Genomic DNA, 16,477 nt, shown 5'->3' with positions numbered 1-16,477 from the left:
CACGATAGCCAAATCAGAGCAACCATCAGTTTACGCTTACTCGAAGCGTACCTGAGAATGACCCGGACGTCACATATTCAATCTTTTCTGATTAATCAAATTTCTTTCTTGCTGCAACCTTTTCTAAATTTAAGCCGTAAGCTTTCTTTTAATTTTCCAGACGAATTTTTTTTATTCATATGCAATAAATCTAAAATTCTGTTAACTTGAAATTATTAATTTTGATTAATTATTTAAAAATTTTTTAATTGGTTAAAAATTTTCTAAACGAAAAAAATTGTCCTTTTTTTTTACTAACTGTAAATAAGAGTTTTGATCTTTCTTTTTTTGACAAATATTTCTACTAGATTATTATCTTAAATCAGATTATTTTAATGGCATTGGTTTACTAGAAAAAATTTATTTTCCAAATTGCAAACATTTATATCTTGATAGTTTTGAAAAAGAAACTTTACTGACACTTTCGCTTTTACTGTTTGATTTACTACTTCAAAAATTACTTTATAGATTCAAAAATGTTTAACTAATACGAGGGTGGATTGATAAGTTTCCGGCCTGACCAAGGAAAACAACGTTTTTAAGAATTTTTTTTTTATTTCTCAACAAAATCCTCCTCCAAGGCTGATACATTTCTCATAGCGGTGTTCTAGTCTAGTAATGCCATCTCTATAGACTGATTCGTCAAGCTCCTCAAATACCCATTTACAGCTTCGATTACTTTTATAATTGTATTATAAAAGTATTATATTATATTATATTATATTGTATTATATTGTACAATTATATTGTTCTTTGTTGTCCGCAAATTTCTTACCGCCAAGCCATTTTTTAAGGTTAGGAAACAGATAATAGTCACTCGGGGCTAGGTCTGGAGAGTAGGGAGGGTGCGGCATCAATTCAAACTTCAAATCGTTGATTTTAGCCATCGCAACGATTGACTTGTGCGCTGGTGCGTTATCGTGATGAAACAAGATTCTTTTCTTCGCCAGATGAGGTCGTTTAATTTTCACCTCGTGGCTCAAACGTTGCAATAAGTCTGCGTAGTATTGATCAGTGATAGTTTTACCCTTTTCAAAGTAAACAATGTATATAATACCTCCTACATCCCAAAAAACAGTAGCCATAACCTTGTTCATCGAAAAAATTGTTTGTGCCTTTTTTGGAGTTGGTTCCCCTGGTCCAATCCACTGTTTAGACTATTCTTTGGTTTCAGGAGTGTAGTGGTGGACCAAAGTTTCATCAACGGTTACGGATCGACGCAAAAATTCACTTGGATTACGCTTATATAACGCCAAATTGACGGTAGAAATGTTTTTTCGAATCAATTTTTGGTCGACTGTTAGCAAATGCGGCACCCATCTTGCACAGAGCTTTTCCATATGCAAATGTTGGTGCAAAATATTTTGCACACGTTCATATGACATTTTACAGGTCTCAGCTATCTCACGCACTTTTAATCTGCGGTCTTCCAGCACTATTTGATGGATTTTTTCAATGAAATTTCTTATAATTCATTTTAGAATATAATTTTCAGCTTATAGTGTTAAAATTTAACAACTGAAATATGATGGATATAGTTTTTAATTTTAATAATAAATGTATCATAAGAAATTCATTATTTTATGAAAACGACCTAACTCGACTTTTTCTTCAGTAACAAATTTTTTTTAACATTTAAGTCAAGTTAAAATAAAAACTAAATACTTATCGATAGGTGCCAATTCGCATGAAGCGAAAAGTATAGGCCTTTTTAATAACCGAGCTGCCTCGGATTCGGGCAGTTTCCAAGCTTCACGGACACCCCGGCCCGTCCGCGCTTTGATTGTAGAATATTTAATTATAATGAGAACATACAATATCGCTATCCAAACACTTCGGCTTTATTATTCACTATTATTTAAACAATGAACTTCGAAATAACTATTCGCGAGAGGGAATTCGAATGTAGGCTAATATAGGAAATATAGGAATACTCGTATATAGAGGGTGAACCATCTCCATCGAGGTGGCCAATTATTTCTTTCCGGAAGCATGATAGTGAAAAATAGTTCGGATAAAAGTTTTAGGGTTTGGAGGGGGACAGCCGATGGTGACCTCCAACTTGACCTTGAACTTGAGTTTCAAGGTTGTTTGAAGGTCAACTTTATTTTTTTAATGGAAACTCATATTTTTTATTCCAGATTCGGATAGAGCGGGAAATTTTACGTTTAGATAAGGTATGACTTCTGGGGTTCGGGCCCTTAACCTCCCAAGCCTCAGATCCTTGTCCCTCCAACGCCTTGTAACCCGGGGAGATTATAAACCAGAAGCTTTAATCCCCGATTCCTTAGAGGCTATAACCGGCCGAATAACCTCCCAAATAATCTCCTATTCCTGTGGGGGGAGTGATGTGCGGTGGAGACGGGGGGTGGAGAGACAGAAAGCGCGGAGTTATTGTGGGGTGGTATTTACGTCATATTCGTGTCTTTGTGTGTATTAGTATGCGTGTAGTAGAAGGTGGTTGTGTGTGTGTGGGGTGCTGTAATACAGTAACCTACAAAAACAACACTGTGATACGTTAACCTAAGTGGGCAATAACCTGCAAGCCCTAAACCTACGACAGGTTAACCTTAGTGCGCAGTAACCTGTAAGCCCTAAATCTACGACAAGTTAACCTTAGTGCGCAGTAACCTGTAAGCCCTAAATCTACGACAAGTTAACCTTAGTGCGTCGTAACCTGCGAGATCTAAACCTAAGGTTTTGTGTATGTCGAGTTATATGCATGTGCGTAAATATGTGTATGCGTGTGTGAGAGGAAGTGTAAGAGTGAGAAGGATTGTACATATATATGTGCGTGTGTTTGGGGGGGGGGGTGTAAATGAGCTTGTAGGTGTGTGGAAGGGGGTGTAAATAGGCATATGTGGGTGTGTATAGGGTGAAAGAATAGGGGTTAGGAATGTGTGTATGTATGTGTGTGTGTGGAAAGTCTAATTGTGTGTGTGTGTGTGTGGGTGATGTGAATGTAGTCTACAATGAAGAATAAGAATTTGAAAAGCTGAAGTTTCTCACAAAAAACAATTCAAATAAATTCTGCTTTTTGTATACTTACTGATGCCTTAGATCACGTTTAGGGGGAAAGTATCAGCTAAAAGTATAGAAGTAAACGAAAAAAAAGCAGAATTCCTTTGATTTTTTTTTGTGAGAAATGTTAGCTTTTGAAATTCTTATTGTTCATTGTAGAGTACATTGTACGCAACCATTTTCAAGATATTTCAGATCAGTTTGAGATAAGCAATTTCAGCTGAAAAATTTTGCCGCTAGATCTTACCGAAGTCATAAGTAAGCAGAGAGAAAAAAAATGGAGTCATTTTATTTTTTATTATTTAGAAAGTTAAGAGATAGAATTTTATGACATTTCTATTTTTCATGCTAGAGTGCATTGTGCACAATCATTTTCAACATGACTGACTACACTCCTGCTGTAATTGTTGACATGCTGTTTTGGGAGATTGTCACGGTAATCATGTCGCAGCTGAAGTTCTCTATGCACAGAGATACCCGGCTAGACGACATGCAAATGCCAATACCATTAGGACTCTGAAAAGACGAGCACAAAATGGTAATTTGCGCCACCAACAACAGTACCCTAAGTACGGTGAAAATGACGTTCGTGTTTTGGTAATACTGGCACACGTTCACATGAATCCTCACATAAGCTCGCGTCAGATAATCAGAGAAATTGTTATTCCCCAATCAACCGTTATCAGGATTTTACAAGTCATGAAATATCACCCATATCATATTACACTCACTCAAGCTTTAACTCCAGATGATACGGTACAACGTATTCGTTTTTGTCATTGGACCATACAAATGATTGAGTTGGATCTAAACTTTTTTCTTTTTTCAATTTGTCCTTTTTTTCTAATGAAGTAACGTTTAGAAGTAATGGAAGACTAAATTGGCATAACTGCCATTATTCGTCAGATGAAAACCCTCACTGGTTTCGACCAATTGATCATCAGCATCGCTAGAGTAACAATGTCTGGTATGGCATTGTGAATAATCATTTGATTGGACCTTACTTCTTTAATGACAACGTAAATGGATAGAATTTCTTGTAATTTCTCCAAAATCATTTGCCTGCGTTACTGGAAAATGTAGATCTAGTCACTAGACGAGAATATGGATACAACTAGATGGAGTACCACCATACTTTGCAGGCATAGTGCGCAATTTTCTCGATAACGAATATCCTCAGAGATTGATTGGACGTGGCGGGCCAGTTACATGGCCAGCTCGTTCGCCCGATATGACATCACGTGATTTCTATTTGTGGGGATATGTAAAAGACGTAGTTTATTAAGTAGAACTAACTACAAGGGAACATATGATAGAGCGAATCCGAGAAACGTGTTCTACCATACCAAGAAATGTTATACTGAGCACAGTCAGACAATTCCAAAGAAGACTTTATTTGTGTATTCAAGCTAATGGAGGAAATTTTGAACACTTGTTAAATAGTTGAATACACACAGCATACTATACACACAGACACACATGCACACATGACCTTCGCGCATATACACACATACACGCATACACATTCCCAAGGGGGTTGCTGGACCCCTACTGGGCGCCTCCCCAGGTGGTGGATAGGGGACAGCCCTCTAGATATAGAAGGTACTGGAAAAATCAAATATCCAGGGCGAACCAAAACCAGATAGGGGATGTTAACCCCGATAAAAAAACTCGAAAATGGGAGATCAAGCCACGGAAAAGAATACCCATGGAGGTAATCCGCTCAACGGAGGTCCTCCCAGTGGTTCCGATCGGGGTAGTAATCAAGACCCGATGGCCACTGCAGGCCTCCATACTGGATATGGGGGAGGCCAATCGACCATTAAGGGCACTGGGGGTAATAGTTCGGGCCTCCAGTCGCCGTCAAATGGCTACCAGAACTATATCGACGCCGCGGCACACTTGGCTGCGTCGGTATCAAGTGCTACAAGTGACAAGGGTAGGGACGGGGATGCTGGAACCCCAAAAAATACCCTAGCAAAGAGTCGTCATGAGAACATGGAGGTAGATGACCCCATGGATGAACAGAGGAGAGAAAGCGAAGTTAAGAGACAAGCGCACCTAGACTGTCTGGGTGAAAAGATCGAAGATCTGCATGACTTCGTCAAAGAAAGGAATAATGTCCACAAGGTCATCAAGGACAAAGTGAGGAGCATAAAAATACTGTACAAGACGCTGTGCACAGCTGATGACAACGTACTGCAATTTCCGAGAGCAGGGACAGCGGGCAAGGAGACCCAGACATCCCCAAGCCTAATACCCAGCAACGGTGGTGGAGGAAGTAGCCAACAACCAACCCCGGTAGAAGGTCGGCTAACAAAGAACCCATCAACAGTGAAGAAAACCCTGAAGGTTCCAAAAACAGCAAGAGAGCCGAATCAACAACACCGAGAAAAGCCTACGCAGGCACAAGAGAAAACCGCCTGGAAACAGGTTACAGAGAAGAAATCCAAAGCTAAGGAAAGGATGCTTAACCAGGAAGAATAGAGGAGAAAGGACCCACCCAAACATCGGAAGAAGAAACCGCTTTCAAAGGCTCTCCTTATCAGTGCCGGCGAAAACAAATCTTACGCTGACATTTTGAAGAAGGTCAAAAACGGCCTAAACGAAGACAAGCTGCAAGACACCATTGACAAAGTTAGAAGAACAACCAACAACCAGCTCCTTCTGGTCATGAATAGACGAGACGGTGACAAGATGGTAGCCCTCCAAAACAAGGTGGCCGGCTTACTCGGCGCAGAGGCGGTGGTAACCGGAAAGTCTCACGAGGTTGAACTCTCAATCAGAGAGCTCGAAGAGACGACCACGAAAGAGGATATTAGAGAAGCGCTCCAGACGGCAGCGGGCGATGAATTCACGGTAACGGAAAATGCCATACGAGGCCTGCGGCCGCTATACAAGGGCACTTAAGCTGCCTCGATCAAACTACCAGACGAGGTGGCCAAAAAAGTCATGGGTGAACGAAGCAAAATAAGAGTCGGCTTAGTTAACTGCCCTATCAGGGAAGTAATAAGACCAAAAAAGTGTTTTAAGTGTTGGAACTCGGGGCACATTGCTGGTGAATGTCAGAGCCAAATCGACAAATCAAAACTCTGTCTCAAATGTGGACTGAAAGGACACAAAATGGACACACTGGAAAGACAATAGGAAGCGAAAATGAGAATTATACAGCACAATATGAACCACTGTGAGGCGACGCACGACCTCCTGACCCAAGCAGTCAGGGATATAGGAATAGACTTGGCTATAATCGCCGACCCATATAGAAAACCTAACTCGGAGGCCTGGATTATCGACGCCACAGGCAAGGCTGCTATATGGTCCTGCAGAAACCGAACATTTGAAGACCACGCAGACGACACGCACAAAGGATTCGTCAGGGCTAGGCTTGGAAACGTGCATTTCTACAGCGTGTATGCTCCTCCCAGCCTCAACATTGGCGAATTCACAGAATTGCTTGACAGACTCGTCAAGGATGTGAAGGAGCACTCTCCCACAGTTATCGCGGGAGATTTCAACTCCTGGGCAACCGAATGCGACAGCAAGAAAACAGATCCGAGAGGAAATGAGCTACTGTTAGCAATGTCCTGCATAGACATGGTCCTACTGAACACCGGAACGTTTGAGACAGACAACGGCAGCTCGATCGTTGACCTAACCTGGGTGAGCTCCAACCTAGCAAAAGGAGGGAACGAATGGACAATGCATGACATCTTTAACTTGAGCGATCATCGGCTCATAAGCTGGACGGTCATAGCTGGCAGAGACAAAATGGGATGTCCAAGCAGAAGGACACATATAAGAGGGTGGAACGCCGACAAGTTTGACGCCAAGCTATTTGAAGTAGCACTAGATATCAGACCTGTTAAAGCCAGCTGTGCACATGAAGAAGCGGAAGAAGTGATTCGCAGAGTTGTATCAGCATGCAACGCTACGATGAAACGAAAGCAGCCCAATAATAATAACCACCCACCCATGTACTGGTGGAATGACGAGGTGGCCACAAGACGACAGGACAGCATCCGAGCAAGAAGAAAAGCCACGCGAGCCAGAAAGAATCCAAAATACAGACCTCAAAGAAGCTCATAAGGAAGCACGGCAACTACTGACTAAGGTAATCAGAGCCAGCAAGACCCGCTCCTGGATAGAGCTGCGCGAGGAAGTAGAAAACGACCCATGGGGGAGACCCTACAAGGTTGTGATGAAAAGGGTGAAGCCACAACCCTTGTCCTCACCCATGTGCCCGGTACTGCTGGAGAAGATCGTGACAAATCTCTTCCCGCAGCAACCGCCTTTAGAGACTGACATCGCTAACCCAGAAGAGCCCACACCACCGATAACCCTGCAGGAGTTGAAATCGGCCAGTGGCAGACTAGGCAACAAGAAGGCTCCCGGACCAGACGGTATACCGAACATCGCCCTAAAAAAGGCGATAAAAATAGCGCCAGACATGTTCCTCCACATGTACAACAGGTGTATCCAAGAGAGCTACTTTCCGGCTCAATGGAAGCTGCAGAGACTTGTCCACCTTCTGAAAGGGAAAAAGCCACCGGACGAACCAACAGCTTATCGTCCTCTCTGCATGCTTGACTCGATGGGAAAGATCCTTGAAACGATCATCTACAGGAGAATCGAGGTGATAACTGAAACACACCTCTCCGACAGGCAATTCGGATTCCGGAAAGGAAGGTCAACTGTCGACGCTATTAAATTAGTAGTTGACACTGCCAGAAATGCAATTTCTGGAGAACGATGGAAGAACGGCGACAAAAACTACTGCGCAGTAGTGACGCTTGACATGAAGAATGCCTTCAATTCTGCAAAGTGGGACAAAATCCTGGAAGCCTTGGAACGGATGAAAGTCCCTCTATATTTGCAGAAACTGATAGTCAGCTACTTCACTGACAGAATTCTGCAGTATGACACGGAGAATGGGCCCAGGGAATACAAGATCAGTGGAGGAGTGCCCCAAGGCTCAGTTCTGGGACCACTGTTATGGATCATTATGTAAATGGCCTCCTCAACCTGAAAATACCAAGAATGGTAACAACTGCGGCATTTGCAGACGATATTGCTCTCGTGATCATAGGCAAGTACATAGAAGACATCCAGAACCTATTCAAGAAGACTCTCAGCATATACACTCCCTGGATGGACGACTCAGGACTGAAGATAGCAAAACACAAGACAGAGGCTGTACTTATAAGCAGTAGGAAAAAACGCGAAACGCTGAAGCTACAAGTAGGTGACTGCGAAATAAAATCGCAACCATCCGTCCGATACCTTGGGGTAATGATAGACGCCCGACTCTGCTTCAAGGATCAGGTCGAACACACTAGCAAAAAGGCATCAGCAGTTGGAGAAGCACTGAGCAGACTCATGCCGAACCTCGGTGGGCCAAAACCCAGACGAAGGGCTCTTCTTTCGTCAGTGGTTATGTCAATACTGACATATGGAATTGTCATATGGGGTAGTGCACTACAGCTTCAAGAGTGCCAGAGACGAATATACCCGGTATGTCGGCAAATGGCACTGAGGGTCGCGAGTGGATTCAGGACCGTCTCCAGAGACGCCGCGCACGTGATATCCGGTCTGCTTCCTATCGAGATCTTGGCCGAGGAACAAAGAAGGATATACCGCCACCGGAACAGTAGAGTAGCAGATATAGATGACTGCAGAAAGAGAGAAAGGCAGAAAAGCCTCCAGTGATGGCAAGCGCAGTGGGATAGCTCGGGCAAGGGCAGGTGGACCCATGAGCTCATCCCAAATCTGGCGGAATGGGTGAATCGCCAACATGGGGATCTCAACTACTACCTGACACAGATGCTCACTGGACACGGATGCTTCCGCAAATACTTGTACAAGTACAAGCACGAAGACTCACCAGAATGTCCAAGATGTCATGGAATAGAGGAGGACGCACGGCACGTGTTCTTCACGTGCCCTAGATTTGGAAACCAACGACGACAGCTTGAGAGCACAATAGACGCGGCGATCATGCCATGCAACCTCGCACAGAAGATGCTTGCATTGCAGGAGGCTTGGAACGCCACAACAGACCTTGCTAAAGAGGTGATAACGCAACTTCGGAAAGAAGAGAAAGAGAGGAGAAATAGTAGAAGTGTAGGGCGCCAGACTGTAGAACAGTTAGCTTCCCTCATTGATGCAGAGGAACGTAGGTTATTGGGTCAAGCCCAGTATCCTCCATCCGATGTAGAGGAACGTAGGCTCTGGAGTCGAGACTATCTATAGGATAACAAGACACCAAAAATGCTCCCCTGCCCTAGCAGGTCAGCGAAGGCAATCGGGTTGAGCTCAGGCTCACTTTCCCGACGCAGAGGAACGTAGGGTATCGAGAGTGAGCCTGTCCAGAGGATGACCGGACGATGCAGCAAGAAGAGGACGACCGGACGATGCCGAAAGAAGAAGACGATCGGATGCAGTAAGAAGATGATAATAGAGGAAGGAACAGCAGACTATCCTGAACCTCCAAGCAACTAACAGCGATTGAAGGACGTAGGGAAGGACAACAAGAAGGAAGAACTAATCAGCTAATGCCTTCCCCGTGAAGTAATGCCTAGCGGCGGTTCCGCGGGGGATTAAAAAAAAAAAAAGGATCAGTCGACAGAGGACTTTGGACTACGGTCCCACCGTCAATCGAAACGGAGGGGCCGTAGAACAAAAAGGGTTTTAGCCTACAGAGCACACGGCGGTGGTGGACGTGGGAGGGGAGATCGGGGAGGTGAACGCTCACGCGGTCATGTCCTAGACCCACCTCATAGCCAACCCGATAAGGTCCATCGGTTCGCATTTAACTTATGGATTTTACCTTCTACCTCTATAAAACACGCATACACATTCACACCACCCACTCCTCTGTCTCCCCCCACACACACACACCACCATGCGATCAGATAGACCACCTACACAAACCATATATGCCCATTTACACTCCCCCCCCCACACACACACATTTATGCTCACACACATAACTCCACACACACACGCACACACAATCGCACAAACGCACATGCGCACACACTTTTACATAATAACCCACATGCACACTTAATTCCTCCCTCTTTTCCGACTCGCAACCCCACTATCCATACACGTACAACCCCCCGCCCCCCAATACACATACACATTTACACATATGCAAATAACTCTCAACACACATATATTTACACAATACACTACACGCAGACACACATATTTTTCAATTTTTAAAATTTCCCGCTCTATCCGAATCTGGAATAAAAAATATGGGTTTCCATTTAAAAAAACAAAGTTGACCTTCAAACAACCTTGAAACTCAAGCTCAAGATCAAGTTGGAGGTCACCATCGCCTGTCCCCCTCCAAACCCTAAAACTTTTATCCGAACTATTTTTCGCTATCATGCTTCCGGAAAGAAATAATTGGCCACTTCGATGAAAATGTTCACCCTCTATATTCCTATATTTATATATATATTCGAATAAAGGATATTAACTATCTTATTTGATATCTTGTAAAAATTGTCCTAATATATATATATATATCGATAGGAAAATTTTTTTATATAAAAATATTCAGTAAAATCTTTCTTTTTCTTTGTCACATTTCTAAAAACATTAAATCTGTCCTCTTTAGATCACTATTTGCAAAACATCTTATTTAAATCAAAAAAGCTAATTTACCACAAGCTTTAGAAGATCAGTGTAAAAGAAGGTAGATTTGGAAGGGCCATTTTCGAAAAAGTTGTTTTTTCATGTTCAAAAGAATTTTATAGGAATGTTATAGGAAAAAAATTTTTGGATTTCTTTGAATGTTATAGGAAAAAAAATATTGTTTCGGAAAAACTGGTTTTAAAAGCTGAGAAAGCCCTCCTAACCCATAAAAAAATGATAATTGCTATAAAGTCCTTCGATGAAAAATTTGTTATATTGATGTAATTTATTAGAGTGATGTTTACAAGATATTAAATACTATAGTAATTTTTTCCGGTTATACTATGATTCGTCCGTTAGAAACTAAATATTTGCTAAACAATTTCATCTGTCTAAAAATTATTCTAGTAAAATATTTGTATGATAAAGTGAAAAATTTTAATTTTTAATACTAAATATTAATTCCTCATTATTCTCGTATATGTTGAATTGAATATTGAATTTTGTTATGCTTACGAAAACAGCAATGGCAAATGAAGTAAGAATGATAGAGGGAGCGAAAGAACTCTAAAAAAAATTTGAGAAAAATAAACTAGAGAAAGAAGCCCGTAATACCATCACTGGGACTAATTTTGAAACAGTCGATGAATCAATCAACCATTTGACTGATATTTGTTGGCCTCCACATACAATAAATTAATTGCTAGGAGAAGTAAGCAATGAATTTCAAAGAGACGATGAAAAGGTCCTATCGCATTCAAATAGAATTTACCTATTGGGTGTTAAGATTCTTAAAGCAAAAAAGAAACTAGATAACGTTGAAGCTGTCTCTAATTAAGAAAAACAAAATATTCGATCCAACGTCCACGATTGTTTTGTGGACTACGACCAGAAATTCGATTATATTTGCATGCAAATACTACATCAAATAATATAATTAAGGAAGCAATCAAGATAGAAAAAGAACTGGAAATTTAAGATAATTTGAGGGGAATAAAATGTAAACAAATATCAAACGCAAATAAGATTAACTTAATGATATGTCAATTAGATAAGTCAATGTGTAATAGTTGAATACAATTATAGGCTTAGGTACCCCATCAACGCACTAATTGGCTTAATCCGATATGTCAGATGAACTCATAATGTTGCCATTTGAAGCGAGTGAAGAGTTCAATAGTCTCTCGTCTCTCGTGCTTGACGCTGTTTGGCGAAAAATATTCATTCACGGAGAACTGAGAAGACCAGTTCCCCATTAGAGGTGACTCACGACATTTCTTCGCAGAGGACGATAAAACGACCTCGCTTCGCCAAGGCCGGCCCTACAACGTATCTACGCCGAAGACTGGTCCATAGATTCTCCCCTTGGCGAACAGAGCTAGAATCTCGCCGATTCCCACTCTGTCTCCAGGTCGCTCTCCGTGACCAGCAGAGAATAAGACTCATCAAGGCTTGCCTCGATGCGTCGTTCGTGTCGTGTAGAGTCGGCGTGCGAGAGCGATAGAGCCATCATTTGATGTCTGCGGTTTCAGTAAGCATCGAATCGCCTCGAGAGACCATCCGTCATCCATGTAAGTATTCGATTTGACAAGTAACCGAGAGTAGATGGGAAAAAAGCGTGCGAATGAAATCGAAGTGATGAATGCAAGTAATAAATCTCGATTGTAAATGTAAATTGAGACTCAGCCGAATTAGTACATCTACTCATGTGTGTCATTCTCACTTCAGTGATCCTTGAGAAATATCCTGTTACGGGCTCTCATTTCCGCAATTTAACAAATGATAATGAGGCACTCACTTATCGTGCATTTGTGACAGTTCAAAAACAACGCACATTTTGCAAGAAAAAGGACCATGAAGAAAAGGAGTCTTTTGCTAAAATGAAGCTCAATACGTTTGTCGGTTATGCGACAGAAAAGGAGACTCTGCTTGAGAGTGCTGTGGACATTTAAAATGTCAAATAAGTCCTAAAACCGGACATATTACAAAAGACTGTCGTTCAAAAGTTCATGTGAATACCGTGAGCAACGTAGAATGTCAATTATGTGGATGATCTGGAGATACTGCTAAAGATTACAGTAATTCATTAACAATGAATAACTTCAACAATAATAGTTCTCAATTTATGGATAAATCTAAATTAAAATATCACTTTTATAAATGCAAAGGCATTTTATTGCTGATTGTTTCAAAAAGCGAGCTGCATTATTAAACCAAAACTCGAGTTCGGGAAACAAGCGTCAGTCCTCGCAACTAAACGCGTTGACGAGGACAATTACATCACTATTGCACTAAACGGAAGAGAATGAAGTATCTGTTTGCCTGATTGCATAAATCAAGAAAGAACTTATGCCAGTGTTATGTCTCGTGCATAGACTTCAAATAGCAAATGAACGGGACATTTTAATATGTTTGTTAGTGGCTAATTAGAGCTCTTGAAGAAGTATGTGTGTGTGTGTGTGTGTGTGTATGTGTGTGTGTGTGTAAGAGTGTGTGTGTTAGGAAAATGAATATTTAGATAATGTAATTACAATACCTTTAGTTTGATAGCAGACTCTAACTGCTCATGGAGAATCGTATACGGATAGATCGATGAATAAATAGTCGTTAATACATAATCGAGTTTATTGTAAGTGACGTAAAATCAATTTGTAAAAATATGAAATGTAATGATTGACAATGAAAGTTTAAATGTACGTAAGTCACCAAATTGTCAAACAGGCGTGTACAAAATATAAGTAAATTGCCAAATTTTTGGACCGGCGTGTACGAAGTTACAATAAAAGACTGCTCTGTTACAATACAATACTGCTCTTATACAGGATCTACTCTGATTATTTCGTAGTATCTTTCGAGGTCACTATCACAATTTCGTTGATATTTGTTTGCGTGGAATTTTTTTAGTTTGCTGAATCTATATTCAGCAAACTAAAAAAATCTCTATAGTTGCGGTGCGTTTGATGACTTTTTCCGGAGTGTCATGCTCGCTAGTTTCTTGCTGACGTACAGATAAATCTATTATTTCGAAATCCAGAAATGTATGATTAGTGTTAGGAAATAAAAATTTATAAAGATAAGTCGTGAGACGTAACACCAGGGTCCCATCAGTTGATGTAAGCTTTTTGGAACACACGAAATTAGAAATAATGTTAGATACTGGATATAAAGCTAACATTTTGAAAGAAAAGCTGGTGAAAGATCATTCAGAGTACATCGACAACTCATAACGTCGTTTTCTACAAGAAGTAGGATTAAATCCTTCTACGATTGGAGTTATTAAGCTAGCAGTATATGATATACCTACAACTTTTCATTTATTTTCGAGTGATTTTTCATTGCCTTGCAATGCTATACTCGGAGCAGGCTATTTTTTAGAAAATACGAAATTATCATAGACTACAAGGTCTGTTCAAAAAGTATCGCAAATTTTGAATTTCCGCGGGCTACGTAAATTTGATTTTTGATTTTTTTTGTAGCGTTATGTTGGTACTCATGTCCCTTACTTATGCTGACAAGGTCGGTCATTTTGAATGTTTAGTTAATTTTTGACAGCTTTTTGTTTGGATGTGTCTTGGCTCGTCTTCGATTTTTGCCTATTCTAAAAAATGGATCAAAGAATCTTTATCTAATTTTGTGTGAACAACAAAATAAAATGCGCGGACGCATTTAAAATGTTGACTGTGGCATATGGTGAAGCTACCTTGGACCAAAGCAACATCTATCGGTGGTACAAAATGTTCTCAGAGGGCCGAGAAGATGTGAACGACGAACAACGTGCCGGACGCACGAGCACATCAACAATAGACGACATCATTGATAAAGTGAAAAAAATAGTATTGACCAATCGTCAAATTACCGTTAGAGAAGTTTTTGAGGATCTAAACATATCAATCGGCTCATGCCATTCGATTTTAACCAATGATTTGGGCATGAGTCGGGTCGCCGCGAAATTCTTGCCAAAACTGCTCAATTTCGACCAAAAACAGCATCGTGTTAACATTGATCAGGAGATGTTGGACTCGGTCCGTGACGACCCATATATGCTCTAGAAGATTATATCTGGTAATGAATCATGGGTTTATAGTTATGATGTGGAAACCAAAGCTCAATCATCCCAATAAAAGCTGCCGCATGAGCCAAGATCGAAAAAAGCGCGCCAAGTTCGGTCGAACGTGAAGGTTTTGTTCACAGTTTTCTTCAATTACAAAGACGTGGTGTATCATGAGTTCTTGTCACAGAGTAGTGCGGTCAATAAGGAATATTACCTGCAAGTTATGCGCAATTAGCGCGAAGCAATCCGCCATAAATGTCCAGATCTGTGGAAGAACAAAAACTGACTTTTGCACCATGATAACGTCCCTGCTCACACATCGTTGCTTGTGCGCGAATATTTGGCCAAAAATAACACAGTAATGGTGCCGCAACCATCGTATTCACCAGATCTAACCCCCGGTGTCTTTTTCCTGTTCCCAAAACTGACGGAGGAGCTGAATAAGATCACAAGAAATGATTTTTTTAAATGCTTTGAGGATTGGAAAAAACGTTGGCATAAGTGCATTATATCTGAGGGAGATTACTTTGAAGAAGATAAAATAGATATTCATGAATAAATAAATAACTTTTGAAAACATATACATTCGCGATACTTTTTGAACAGACCTTGTATATTACACGCCAATTGTCGACAAACACTCGATATCTTTTAAACAATCCGGTGATTACATTCATATAAATTTCTGCTCCGTATATAATATGTATACAATTGATAAAATATCACTTCTAATTCATATAACTAATCCTCCTACAAACATTCAGGAATACTTTTTTCTCGATACAGGATCAGAAGTGAATCCAATCAAAAAACGATTATTACCCTCAAGCAATGATATCAAGGGACATGAAATAATTAATATTAAAGATATTGGAGATGACTTACAAAATACACTTAGTATCACAGAAATTAAATACTACAAATACTAGTTATGAAAAATAGTACAAATACTATTTTTCATGTAGTTAAAGATGATTTCGATATGTTACATAAAGGAATCTTAAAAACTTTATTTTTCGAAAATTCCACAGCAATTATCGACTTTGAATGTAATACTTTCAAAGTATAGAATTTTTCCGTGCCTATGATCTTGAAGGATACTAACATAGAATTAGCAACTGAAAAACACCTTAAATACCGATAAGATATAAACAAGATGTTAAAAGAACTTGTCCGAATCGACGAACCAATTGAGGTTTTGCAAAAGAAACAAGAGCTCTCACGTTTATCTGATCAATATGTACATACAATTTCAGGGAGAAGTATTTCAAGAGCTTCATGTAGAAACTTTGAACATTTCGATGAAGCAAACCTAGCTGATTTAATCCTGGAGGATAAAAGTAGCAACACTGAATTTAAAATAGAAGATTAATTATTTAAAGCTTGACCATATGAGTCAGGAAGAGAAAGATTATAGTGAATTTACTAAACGAAGTTAAAGATGTATTTTATCTTCCTGGTGATGATCTATTCAGTACTGATTTATTTATGCATCATATCAGAACAAAAATAGATACTCGTAAACCAGTCAATTGTAGGTAATACCAATTCCCTCATGCTATGAAAGACAAATTGAAATATCATATTGATAAGTTTTTAAAAGCGTGAGTTATAAGATGAGTTTGAACTCATCTTATAATATTTCAATATGGATAGTGCCTAAAGCTAATGATGAGAATAGAAGGATGGTGCTTGACACGAGAGAGCTTGACAGAG

General features: G+C 40.2%; 1 protein-coding gene across 1 annotated transcript; it reads left to right on the top strand.

The window, feature by feature from the left end:
• The first annotated feature begins 8,100 nt into the window (after positions 1-8,100).
• Positions 8,101-8,769, top strand: LOC131663667 (uncharacterized). Its single transcript, XM_058934198.1, has one exon. It carries the CDS (start codon positions 8,101-8,103, stop codon positions 8,767-8,769), a length of 669 nt encoding a protein of 222 aa, XP_058790181.1.
• Positions 8,770-16,477: the final 7,708 nt, after the last annotated feature.

The sequence above is a fragment of the Phymastichus coffea genome, unplaced genomic scaffold (assembly GCF_024137745.1).
Source record: "Phymastichus coffea isolate CEN01 unplaced genomic scaffold, Cenicafe_Pcof_1.1 PCOF00037, whole genome shotgun sequence".
NCBI lineage: Eukaryota > Metazoa > Arthropoda > Insecta > Hymenoptera > Eulophidae > Phymastichus > Phymastichus coffea.
The sequence above is the reverse complement of the archived record's forward strand: the minus strand, read 5'-3'. Positions and strand labels throughout refer to the sequence as shown.